This window comes from Passer domesticus, chromosome 6 (assembly GCF_036417665.1).
Source record: "Passer domesticus isolate bPasDom1 chromosome 6, bPasDom1.hap1, whole genome shotgun sequence".
Taxonomy (NCBI): domain Eukaryota; kingdom Metazoa; phylum Chordata; class Aves; order Passeriformes; family Passeridae; genus Passer; species Passer domesticus.
Window position 1 is genome coordinate 10,952,370 of NC_087479.1, and position 12,652 is coordinate 10,965,021.

General features: G+C 51.7%; 1 protein-coding gene across 3 annotated transcripts; it reads left to right on the forward strand.

Annotated features, from left to right (window-relative positions):
* The first annotated feature begins 10,337 nt into the window (after positions 1–10,337).
* Positions 10,338–12,420, forward strand: ANKRD9 (ankyrin repeat domain 9). 3 transcript variants are annotated; one of them, XM_064423303.1, is made up of 2 exons: positions 10,338–10,498; positions 10,873–12,420. In XM_064423303.1, the coding sequence occupies exon 2, from the start codon at positions 10,923–10,925 to the stop codon at positions 11,796–11,798; it is 876 nt and encodes a 291-aa protein (XP_064279373.1). In that variant the 5' UTR covers positions 10,338–10,498; positions 10,873–10,922; the 3' UTR covers positions 11,799–12,420. The 3 variants fall into 3 exon arrangements, with proteins under 3 accessions (XP_064279373.1, XP_064279372.1, XP_064279371.1); XM_064423302.1 differs by lacking the exon at positions 10,338–10,498 and having other exon boundaries at positions 10,512–11,087; positions 11,181–12,420; XM_064423301.1 differs by lacking the exon at positions 10,338–10,498 and having other exon boundaries at positions 10,515–12,420.
* The last annotated feature ends 232 nt before the right edge of the window (positions 12,421–12,652 follow it).

The window sequence follows — 12,652 nt, forward strand, 5'->3', positions numbered from 1 at the left end:
TTCAAGGATTGAGGGGGATTGTTTGGCTTCAGTTTGCAGCAACAACCACGCCTCAGATCTCTATTGCAGTGGCAGTGCAAGCGTCCTCAGAGGAACCCAGGAAGACCTCTGCATATAAGGAAGAAAGAGATGTCTCAAGACAGATGAAAACAAATCTCAGAACAAAGCCACCTCAACTACAACACTTTAAATGGAAGTCAACTTGATGACTGGCCTACTCCAGTAGCACATTTTCCTGTTCCCTGTATGTTTCAGCTCAGTGGTGGCTGAGCTCCTGTGCAGTAAAACTCACTGGTGAATGAGCTACTTTAAAAACAACAGAACTTTGTCCTCTTGGTGGCTCAGTTTCTCTGGTGTTTCCAAAGTGTTTGTTTATAAGTGGGAAATGACTAACTGGCCTGTACAGAAACAAAGGCAGTTGAGGTTCCAGCTTTGGGATGCTGCCCATGGTGTCAGGCAGATGGAGCTGGGGAAGCCCCATGAGAGCAGGGCTGAAGGCAGCAGAGTGAATGCAGCTCCATCCTCACCACTGCAGGTGACTCAAGGAGTTCAGCTTCTGACATCTGTTTCAGCCCCCCGGAGCCCTGAGAGAAAACCTGAATGTCACATCCCACTGCTCTGACCTTGCCTCACCTCTCCCCCCACCACCATCCTCACACTTCTGCTAAAAAAACCTGCCCTCAAACACCCTTGAGTCTCTCAGAGCACAAACCAACATCAGAGAAGCAGTCCCTTTTCCCCCAGACAACAAAACACTGGAAGTAACAGCACCAAGGAGGCTCCCCTTGCCTTTATATCTCCTCATGTTGTCAACTCTGAAACCTGAAGATTGTGGTGACACAGCAGCTACCTTTGGCTTGCTTCCAGGGACCATTGCAGCAGGCTGCCAACTGCAGTGGGCTTGTGCCACCACCCCATACTCCTTCCACAAGGCCCCAGCCCCTCAGAGGGAGCATCCAGCTTACTGCAGATGTTTGCCATGAGGGAGCATCCATCTTGCTGCAAATGTTTGCCATGATGCAGCCACTGCTGCAGGCCACAGACTGAAAGGTCACCTCTGACACAGGACAAACTACAACTCACATGACACAACATTGTCTCACTAAGAACAGCCCAGACACTGGGAACAACAGATCAGCACCCTCTGGAAGACCATGGATGCCAGCAGTAACTTAAGCAAAGCTGCTTTTATTCTACACAAGCAAGCAGAGACCTTGAACTTTCATCAGGCACTTATCACCAAGACAACCAAGAAAGGTGCTTGAACCCTGGCCAATATGTTTTTCTTTCTGCTTCACAGAATATATGAATTGCAAGAGCAGGCTGTCTCCAGGAGCATTTGTGCCTCAGAGACAGCAGCTGGGTTTCCAGGGTAAACTCAAATGAACTCTTATTTTCTTGTGGGCTTAAGCAAAACACAAGTCTAAGGGATCTCAAATGCTGACATCATTTAAAAAACCCAATCCCACAGTATTACCTCTCCCAAGCACAGACCTTACTCCAAGGCTTACCTCCCTTTATCACACTGGGATATTATCCCAGACCCACTTTAAGCTGAAACACCTGGCTGTAAACCAGGACACAGGCACTTCTTATTCTGCCATCTCCAGTTGGGGGGGGCAGGAGAGTGGGGCTAGAGGTTGACAGCATCAAAGCAGAGATGTGAAGAGGTGAGTCTGAGTAATTCTGTCTGTCTGCCTGCCTGCCTGTCTGTCTGTCTATCTGCTAAAAAGCTTCTCAGCATGACTGTAATTCCCACTGGCACTGTTGGGTGCTTCAGCAGGTGATGCTGTACCCAGCTTGAGCGAGCTGCTGAACAGCAGCACTCCCAAGAGCCACAGAACAGCCCCCCTTGGTGACAGACTGTGTTGGCAAGTGTGGGGGACACAGATGGGATGGGTGACCAGGATGGGCTCTGTAAAAAAGTCTGAGGGAGCCCAAGACTTTTGTCCAAGTGTGCTTCACACCTTTCTGCAGTAAAAACCCCTGCATGTGCTCCAGACACTCTGACTCAGTGGTGGCTGCTCTGCTGTGGGCAGCCTTGCAATGGTGAGCCCAGTCAGCCTGTCCTGGTCCCAGTATCCAAGCAGGGCTATAGGAGAGGTCCAGGGAGCAGAGCCAAAGGGGAGGAGACCACTGGGGCCCCTGCAGGTGGTGCAGGGAGCAAGCTGACCTTTGTGCAGTGCTTAGCAGCTGAGTTCAGTTGTTTCTCAGCTTCCCTATTTACACATTTTTGTCATGTATCCCATCTCCCAATTACTTTATACCATCTTTTTAGACCTTTTTTTATTTCTGTTTTCTGCAGTGGAGGCATCATAAAACTCTTGCAACACTTTGGAAACATCATTTGGAAACGTCCTCCCATTTCCCTAAACTGCATGTGGAGGAGTAGAGGAAAATCCTGGCAAAGGAAGCTTGGACCCTAATGCCCCAGCCACTTAATAAGCCATGAGTAGACATACTAATGGACAAATCTGATCAGGCAGTTACAACAATTTCTATGCAAAAGCAGTTCTTCCAAATGGAGAGTGCATGAAATTACACTAGTGCTAAATCCATCGGGTAAAAGGCATTGCTACCCTGATTTTAAGCACCCTTATATTCACAAAATTATCTATCACCTCTACATAGGGGATAGCTACTGACTTAGAAAAAGCAAATTGAAGGACCCTACTATGAACTCTGTATGGTTTAACCTCCTGATTGTACTTGGATTTGAAAATTTAATTAGAAAGTAATTACAGAGAAACCGGAAATATTTCAGAGGCCTCATCCAGGCCCGGGAGGTTTTCTTGGCAGCAGAGCAGCTGCATGCAGCACTAGAAGATTTCTGACCACTTTTTTACAAACCAAAAGACAGACTCTTTCTAAACACCACTCTGCAGCGGAAAGGCTTTTGAGTGATAATCCCATCTTTTGTCAGAAGAGCAGGAGGGGTTTCCCGTTGGGCTGCTGGCGGCAGAGCTGTGGAGGCTGCAGTCGCCGGCGGAGTTAACGCTGCACCGCGGCCGCTTCCCTCTGAAGGAAGCTCACGACAGAGCTGCCCTCTTTCTTCATCCCTGCTTGTTATTTCAACAGACCCAGCAGCAGCCAAGAGCAGAGAGAATGAACAAATGGGAATAAAAATAAGTCCTCTAAGACACGCAATGCATTAGCTAGTTCTTTTTTTAATCTTTCTGCTTGGCCATGTATCTATTGTGTTTTAGAGCTGAAATAGCAGAGGGGTTTCTTACAGCAAAGCCAGATCAAATGCAACTTTTGGGTGAGCATTATACTGTATGTACCAGCCTCTAAACAAAAGTGAGGGGGGTGCTTTGCTTTATCTTAGACAGGAGTTTGTCCTGCAATGAGCTGCAAGGTCAGAACAGTTCCATGCTGAACAGCAGGGTCTGAACAGCCACACATGCCACCAAAATTAAATACACCCTAATCACAGGTGAACTCAAACCATTTAGGCCCAATGGTTGGATAGGTAATTTCTGAGTCACAGAGCCCTACTCACATACCAGCTACAAATGCCTTGGGGGAAAAAAAAAAAAAAAAGGATGGTTAGGGTAATGCTCCCCATGGCAACCTAAGCATCCACACAGTGAAGCTGCTGCAAAAAGAGGATATCTCTGCTTTGCTCCAAGGAGGCTCCATTCCTCCAAACCTCATAGAGCCCTGACAAGTACAGCCTGCTCCAGAAACAGGAGCTTGTGAACATACCGCTAACACTACGTACCTACACATCCCTCAGCTTTATGCAAAGCCATTTTGGCATTCCCAGGAGCATTGCTTGGAATTAGGGTGCTGCTGCATCAGCAGTCCTGGGCCCTACAGCCTGAACCACAGGTTTCATTCAGGCCAATTATAGCACATTATAAACAAGGATTCTGCTTGTTTTGGAAGTGGCACATAACGAGCAAGAGGTTCTGCTTCCACAAATAGCCCGGGAGCTGGTGAGGACAGGCTCACATCCACCAGCCTGAAAAGAGCTGGGGTCAAAATGACACCAACAGGGAACAAGGAGGTGTCCCCAGCCTGGCCAGAAACTGCAGTGAATAAGTCTGAGTACCGATCCCCTATGGGGCCAGGCTCTGCTTTAGCAAAACCTTTATCCTACTTATCTATAGGAAAACTGAGCTTTCATCCTGAACCTTCCTTGAATGTTTTAAGTAGCAAAATTTAATAATCACAGATATACTTTTATAGACAAACAGATGATTTTGTAAGGGTTTTAAGGCATGTTCATGATATACAATACAAAAGGCAGGCAATTCATTGGTTCTTAGGGAGCCAGGGCAACAAATTCACATGGAATTAAATCAGGCATTTGCTCAGGGCAATTCCCACTGGGGAAGCCATCCTATTCTCTAATTATAAAACACTGCATCATTTTTCTAACTTTTGAATATTATTGATTTTTTTTTTTTTTAGGTGGGGAGAGAAATGCCAAGTGTGATGTCAGCAGGCAGCAGTACCTGGCACAATTGCTCTTTCCCAAAGCACAGCACTGAATGCCAACTGAAGCATGGCTGGATATTGCACCATAAGAGACAAGCTATGCTGAGCATATTTGGGGCAATGGACACAAGGGTGTGACCCCTTGTGCCCTTGGGGGTTGCTCTGCCAAGGCCAGGTTGCTATATCACTATGATAAGGGTAATCCTGTTAGGCAAACACATCAAACAAATAGTCACTCCTGATTGCAGGCCTTGTCTAGGCAGATCTAAGTCTGGGTTAAAAATGTGCTGAGTGTGCAATCCTCTGGCACAGCACACCAGGGGCTGAGAGAGGGATACGTGGGGGCTTCTATGCCTCAGGACCCCATGCAGGCACTCGCTGAGGCTCAGGCTAATTCCTGGAAGTATCTAAAAATTGCAACAGAATAAGTTCCCTCTCTTTCCCCTTCACTTCTTGTGTAGAAGAGGACAGATGACTCTTATGTCAGCCTGTTTTGCTTCTATATTTATGTCCTGCCTCAGGCTCACAATGTTCAGCTCAGATGCAATCCAGTCTGGTCATATTAATACATCTGGGAAAATATTTTTAACAACCAACATCAAGCTGAAGGCCAAAATCGTCCACAGGCACCAGGAGCTCTCTGACCCCTCTTGACCGCTTGCTTACAAAACAGAAAGGCTCCCCAAAAGGTGCTCTGTAGACTTTTAAAGGCCAAGCACGTTTTTCAGCTTCCCTCTGTAATATGCTGGATGAAATTTAATCTCTGCTGTAGTTCTGGGAATTTCCCTAAATTTCCAAAAGGATGAATGTGGCTCTTTTATTACAGGTGCCAAAATCAAGGCTTAATGAGATGTGGGCTGTGAACTCAACCAAGGTGAAGAAACACTGATGACAGCCTGTGAGCATCCCTGAGGGCCTGCAAAACACCTGCAGCAGAAGGAGCTCATCACCTTTCCACCCACCTCACTCTGCCAGCCCACTTTATCAAGGAACCAGAATAAAAAATAAGTTTCAAAGCCTTAAAAATTGGGTAATCTCACTGGTGGGCAACATGAAAAAATCCGTGACACCAGCTGAGACATTTATTCAGCCTCTCATCACCTGATGCCTGACAGCAGTCACCCTTATATACTTCCTACAGAGCTGCTGGAGAGATTTCTTTTCCAAAACAAAATGTATTAGAGCTTCACTTGGCTCTCGAGAATCAAAAATGGGTAAGGTTGGAAGGGACCACTGGAGGCCATCTAGTCCAACCCCCCTGCTCAAGCAGAGTCCCTGGGAGCACATTAATCTGGATTGTGTCCAGCAGCTTTTTAATATCTTCAGGGAAGGAGACCCCTCAAGGTCTCTGGGCAACCTACTCCACCAAGAACCATTTTGGATGCAGATTTTTGGAATTTGCTCAGCAGCATCCAGGAAACAAGAATAACAAGAGAAGACTTGCTCCCTTTGTTGTTTCCAAAGCAGATTTTTCTTTTATGCCATGGATCAGAATGGAGCTGATCCTATAACACAGCAGAGAAAGCAGAGCAGCCAAGGTTATGGGTAGCTCTGGCTCAGTGTGAAATGGTGATTCACACAAAGCCAAGCAAGCAGAGACTGACTGTAATACAAATGAAGACTGAGGAGGAAGAAGATGTGGATGCAAGACAGTGCAATGGTGAGTCATGAGAACAGGGCATAGTTCAAGGCCATGACTTCTCCCCTGGAGAGGGCAATGTTGTCTGATGACTCCAGCAAGGGAGTCAGGAGCATTGCCCCAACCCAGATCATTGCTGACTCTCTAATCAGCTGTCTTGTTTATCAAATGAAAATATTTTTGCACTTTCCAGGAAAACTTCTGTATCTTTTCCAAACTGATTTGATATTCTGAAATGAAAGGACAGCTACTTGTGAAAATGCTCCCCTAACAATGGAGATGGGCAAATAGACACACAAAAGGCCAAATGACCCAGGTGTCACAGACCCAGAGGGAGGTGCCCTCATCTCTGCATCTGATGTGCAACAGCCATGCATGGTGAACAGCCCTCACTCACCACCATGCTGGAAGATGTGCACTCCTCCTTATCAGGCAGCCCCAGGCAGCTTCCCTTGCTGCCTTCCCATCCCTGGTGCTGCAGGCAGCCAAGGGCCCTGAGATGACAGAAACAAAGGACAAGCTCATCGGGGAACCAGCAGCAGAAGAAATGAAACTGAAAGGTTTCTGAGAAAATGTTTGTGTGAGGCTTCCACGAGGTGTCAGCAACAGCTATTATTCATCAGAGCTGAACAGCGTGCCTGGGGCTGCCATCCGCCTCCTCATGTGGCATGTCCTCACCAGAGGAGAGCAAATCCTGTCTAGTGACTGCCAGCAGCTCTGCCACTGTGTCTCTGCACAGGATGACCAGTCTCTGTCCTGTGTCTAACACAGCAGAGCAGAGGGCTCCCCACACCAAGCCCAGACCCCCAAGGACCAGAACAATATACTTGCATATTATCCCTGACCTAAAGAACTCACCAGTGAAACAGGATGGTCGAGGCAGTGTTACTGCACCCCGTGTGCAGGTGGGATGCTGCTGGCAGAGAGATTAAACTGAAGGTCAGTGATGTACCTGTGGTGAGAGGGGGACATACACTGTGTCTATTCCAGCCCAGCACCCCTACCACAAAAGCCCTGACTCTCCTCATTCCTCACTGCACTCTGAAGTTGTGCAGTTTTAGCTAAACAGGACATTAGGCATTTCTCTCTGACTTGTTGATGAAGATCCCAGAGGCTAAAAGTGAAGTGGCAGCTGTGCTGCTCCAGCCCACCAGGGATCTGGAGCTGTTGTCCAAACTCTGCTGACCTTTGGTCCTGAGTCTGCCTTTTTCCAGAGGAGACTGGTAAGTGTTCAGAGTTAAACCCATGCACGAATTCTTTACAAGGACTGGAGTAAACCCTGTATCCTTTATCTCTGTTCAAGAATGAGGGATGTACTCCTTGCCCATCTTCAATCTCATGCTCAAACCCAGCACTACACTATGTTCAGTGTACTTCCTCATAGTGCCTATTTTTATTTTGCTTTTAATTACACACACAGTCAGGTCCATTATGACAAAATTATCCTGCCCTCAATTTAACGAAAGCCTTAGGAAGCAAATGACGTCTGCCACAAGAAATGGCAGAGCTTTTCCCTTCGCCCAATTACGTAGTTGGGGTTTCCGTAGTATTAAGAAGGTTTTAGTTGGTCACTGGCTGGAGAAACCAAAGGATCAAGATCCCAGAGGAGGGTGAAGATGAAAATAGCTCTGAGAGAATACGTCACGTTACTTGGATGTGGCTGCACAAATAGAGTAATCTCTGTCATGTGCCAAGGAACCTGTGATAAGCCCTCTCATAGTCAGATTGGTAATAAGATCAGCTACTTAATTCAAAGTGATTAAAACCAGGCTGGACTGCAAACAAGCAAATCATGTTCACGGGTGTGTGCAAAAAAATATACATATCGGAAAAGTAAAACTTTTCTGGGCTGTCCTGTTACATCACTAGAGCTGAGCACTGCACCCTATAAACAAATTTGGGGTCAAATGTAATCCAGTGCAGCCCACAGACAGGCTGCCTTTGCTACAGGCAGGCTCCCACTTCAAATGTATGTGACAAATACAATTTGCAAAGGGTTACCCACCAGCTGTGAGGCTGAAAGGACTTGGCATGCTCTGGCCTATTTTTAAGCCAGTGCTGGGGCCAAAGCACACTATGGTTGTAACCATTCCCACCACCTCTGTAGGAGAGCTTGGCCTGTGAATAATGGTCCCACTCCTACACCAAAGACATTAAATTCCTATGAAAAAGCCAGTTTGGCTTTGCAACTGTGCTAATGCCTTGCCTTTGGGCCCTGACACCATTTGGCTTGCCCAGGCATATGTGCAGGATGAGTAGAAGTGGCTGGGCAACCTGACATCACCCCACTGGACATCCAAATCGAAGGCAATGTCCCAGCAACAGCTAGAAGAGGATTTGGGATTCCCATCAGGGTATTCCCCAGAGCAGGAGGCACACAGAGATGGGTACCACTGCCATCAGCAATGGGCAGCAAGGCACGGGCAGACAGAAAGGAAGGGCTGTAGAAGCAGCTATTTTGAAACCATTTCTTTGGGCCCTGCACTTTGGTACAAATTATCCCATGGCTGCCGTGATAGGACGTGACTGACAGGTCAGTGCCCTGGTGGTAGCAGGGAGTGGTGAAGCGGCTGCCTTTAATGGGTTTTCACCTGGAATCGGAAACAAGCAGTGAAAGAGGATTTTCTGTGCCGTGGCCGACGTCCAAGACGCCAGGAGCCGTGGTGGAGCCGCAGGGATCCTCCGATGACGAATTGTGCTGACAAACGCTGGACGTAATTCTCTCCAGCAAAGCAGATCAGTGGATGTTATCCTTCTTCTATTCTCTTCCCTCAGATGTGGTCAGCAAGAGTTTTTAAGTGTGACAGTATCCTGCCCAGCTCCCCCACCTGCCTGCACCCCCTCACACAGGGTTTGCTGTGAGCATTGCTTGGCAGGGAAAAAATTACAAAGCAAAGGAAGCACAGTTTAGGCATTGTTTCCCTGGCTGAATGGTGGTTCAGAAGAGGCACAACAAAGAGGATGGCTGTTCCTCGCCAGCTTCTTACTCATCGTGGTCACCAGGACAGTTGGTAGCGTATGTGGTCTCCCTTCTGCCTCCCTGAGCAGCTTCACAGAGAGGGCTGCAGGGAAGCAAAGCACTTCAGCCCCTGTCTGGTGATCCCCCTCAGTGTGCACAAGTGTCTCCATTCCAGCAGCAAACAGCAGCAGCGGGACAACTCCAAGGACAGAGAAACCAGAGCTGTGGCCTGTGAACCCATCAGCAAGTGGCATTGCCCACCTGCAGATGCCAGAGTCTGATCTTCCTGATTGAGAGGACAGCGGCTGCAAGAGGGGGAGACACTGGGGCCAAACACACAGAGGAAGAGGGAAATGGTCTCAGGGGGTCAAGGATGGAGCACATCCCAGTATTTGTTAACAGTAAGGAGGCCTTATGAGAGGGCAGATCCCAGTAACGCCAGCACTTGCTTTCCCAGTGTGTGACTGTACATATGCATTTTAGGGCCAAGGGACTGCAGGTGCCTGAGGGGAGCCCCTGGTGCAGGGCTGGGCTCACCCCATCCATCTCCATCCCCTCGCTCTGACAGGTGCCTGTCAGAGGGAACGGCTGCAGGCAAATGTTACTCTCTGAGACGTCCCAGAGACACAAGTTTAGCGACAAGCACATGTGCACACACGTGCGCTGGCCGAAGGGCAGTGCCAAGCCGCAGCCCGAGCCACCCACAGGGGCCAAGATCGGGCACAGGCCGGGCACGGGGGTGTGACACGGCCCGCCCGGCACACGTGTGCCCGGGCACTGCAGGTCTGATCCTCCGGGGGCCGGGTGTCCCACAGCCGCTGGGCACGGGCCCGCTGTGCCCAGACACGCTGCGCCCTTGGCCCGTGTGTGCAGGCTCTGCTGTGCCCGGACCGCCCAGACTCACGGCCCCATGGCCCCGGGACTCTGCGCGCTCTGCATCCCTTAGCCCCACACCCCGGGACTCACACACACCTGGACTCCACACCTTTGGGACCCGAGATCCCCGCGCTGCTGGGACCCCGTATCCCCGGGACCTCACACCCCCGGGAACCCCGATCCCTACACCCGCACCCCCACACTCAGGAACCCCATGTCCCCGTGACCTCCTGCTCCCGCAAGCCCCGCTCCCCACGCCCCGGGCCCCGCTGGGCCCGGCCCCCGCCCCGCGGCATTCCCGCCCCGCCCCCGCGGGACTCCGAGCCCTCAGCCAAGTTTCTTGGAACTTTGCCTCCCGTGACGCACGCGCCGGCGCCGGGCCCCATCCTCCCGGCGCAGCCAATGGGCGGCCGGGGCGCCGGGGCGGCGGCCAATCGGCGTTGGCCGGACAGTTCCCCGGTCCTGACCGACCTTCACCGCCCGGGCGGGGCGGCGATAAAAGGGCCCCGCGGCGGCGCGCGGCGCTCCCGCTCCCGCCCCTCCACTGCGGCGGACCGGCACCGCGCACCGGCGGGGAGGTGAGCGCCGGCACCGGGGGAGGGACACAGGCCCTTCCCGCCTACCGGGCCCCGCTCGCCGGGGATATGGGCGTCCTGTGCGCTGCCGGGAGGCCGTTCCCCCGTGGCGGCTCTCCGTGCACGGGAATGGGGGTGTCCAGTGCACCGCGGGGAGGCCGTTTCCCCGTACCGGGTGCCCGTGCGCCGGGGACATGGGCGTTCTGTGCGCTGAGGGGAGGCCGTTTCCTGGTGCCGGGGACACGGGTGTCCCGTGCAGCGGGAGCAGGGACGGGCAGAGGGAGGGATGGCGACTCCGGGGCACGGGTGTCTCCGGCCGGAGAGCCCCGGAGGCAGCCCGGGGAGCCCCGGCACTGACCGCCCGTCCGCTCCCGCAGGTCCGGGCCGATGGTGGGAGGCAGCCCCCGGCGGAGCCCGGCCGCACGCCATGCCCTGGAGCGTCCGCTGGGTCGGCGGCTGCGGCGCCCAGTCCCAGAAGCAGTGCAAGAAATCCTCCTTCGCCTTCTACCAGGCGGTGAGGGACCTGCTGCCCGTCTGGTTCCTGGAGGACATGCGGACCATGGAGGTCTTCCACTGGGAGGACGGGGGCAAGGTGAGCGTGTACTCGCCCTCGGAGGCGCTGCTCTACGCGCTGGTGCACGACCACCAGCCCTACGCCCGGCACCTGCTCACTAAGTTCCCGCAGAGCGCCCTGGCGGTGCCCAGCCAGAGCTTCAGCTGCTGCCAGTCGGCCCCGCACCTGGCCATGGCCGTCCGCTACAACCGCGTCCGGGTGCTCTTCCGAATCCTCAAGGCCATCCAAGCCTTGCCCCCGGCTGAGCGAGCCGCCCAGCTGGACCGCCGGGGCTGCAGCCGCGTGGAGGGCGGCAAGACGGCCGTGCACATGGCCTGCGAGCTGGTGCGGCCCGAGTGCCTGCTGCTGCTGCTGGGGCACGGCGCGGCGCCCTGCCCGCGGGACAGCGCGGGGAACACCCCCCTGGACACGCTGCTGCAGCAGATCTGCCACGCGCCGGCGGCCAACATGCGTGCCAAGCTCCTCTGCCTCGACTGCCTCTTCCTCTTCGTGCCTCAGGACCCGGAGTTTGCAATGAAGCAGCAGCTGTTGGACAGCCGGCAGCAGTGGCAGGACCTCCTGGGAGAGAGCAGGTTCCAGTGCCTGGTGGGCTTAGCTCCTCCGTCGCTGTTTGTCGGAGCCATGCGTGTCTTGATCAGGACCATTTCACCTGAGCACTTCCCAGAGGCTCTGGATAATCTGCCTCTGCCTCATTTTCTAAAGCCTTTGGACTTGAAACTGGAGAGCTAGAGGGGTGGTATGAGAGCCTCCTGCTCACCTGACAGAAATAGACTTGTGCTAAAAATGTATCATTATACAAAGCTGCTAATGCAGTGGCCAAGTATCTGTTTTACTGAGAACAGTATTTTTTAAAAGAATTGTATCCGGCACTTTACAATATATTTTATTTAAAGATCCTTGTGGTGAGGTGAGGGCCATGCTGCATTTTATAAAGATGTCCTATGGCATGTACAAATGAGGGTACGGGGAAGAACATATTTGTAAATACATCCGAATAAACCAGTGGCAGATGCGATCAAAATACAAAACAAACAACTGAAAACCCTGGAGTGGCATGTGCCTTAGAAAAGGGTGTGCAGGGTGGGGGAGTATCTTTTTGTTAGGATTTCCCTGTTACATAAGCCTCGCCGTCCTGGAACAGGATGACTCCTTTTTTACAGCTCTCCTAATACATCTTGGCAGAGATGCGGGTTTTTTTTAAAGGCACAGATGAAAACTTCCTTGTCTTGTACACAAGACCAAAGAGAAGCCAGATACTGTTACAACTTCCCTAAACAAGGCTGCCAAGGATGTGCATCTGAACAAAATGTATTTTAAAATACGCATAAATAACAGTTGGCTTCCCTGTAAAGTTGTCTATGCTCTCCTTGGAGGCACAAGGCATTTGTTGTGAGGCAGAGAGAGATGGAGCACACGTGTTGCTGTGGCCAGAAATGTACCTGCCCTGGCCAGGCTGGACCCTGCAGCCCCTCTGTGTGATTGCTGCAGGGTGAGGGGGTAGCACATCCCCGGGGGATGTAAGGAGGTGTGACAATGGCCCAGGATCCTAGACCATGGCTTTTTCAGTGCATTCTGGCCACTCC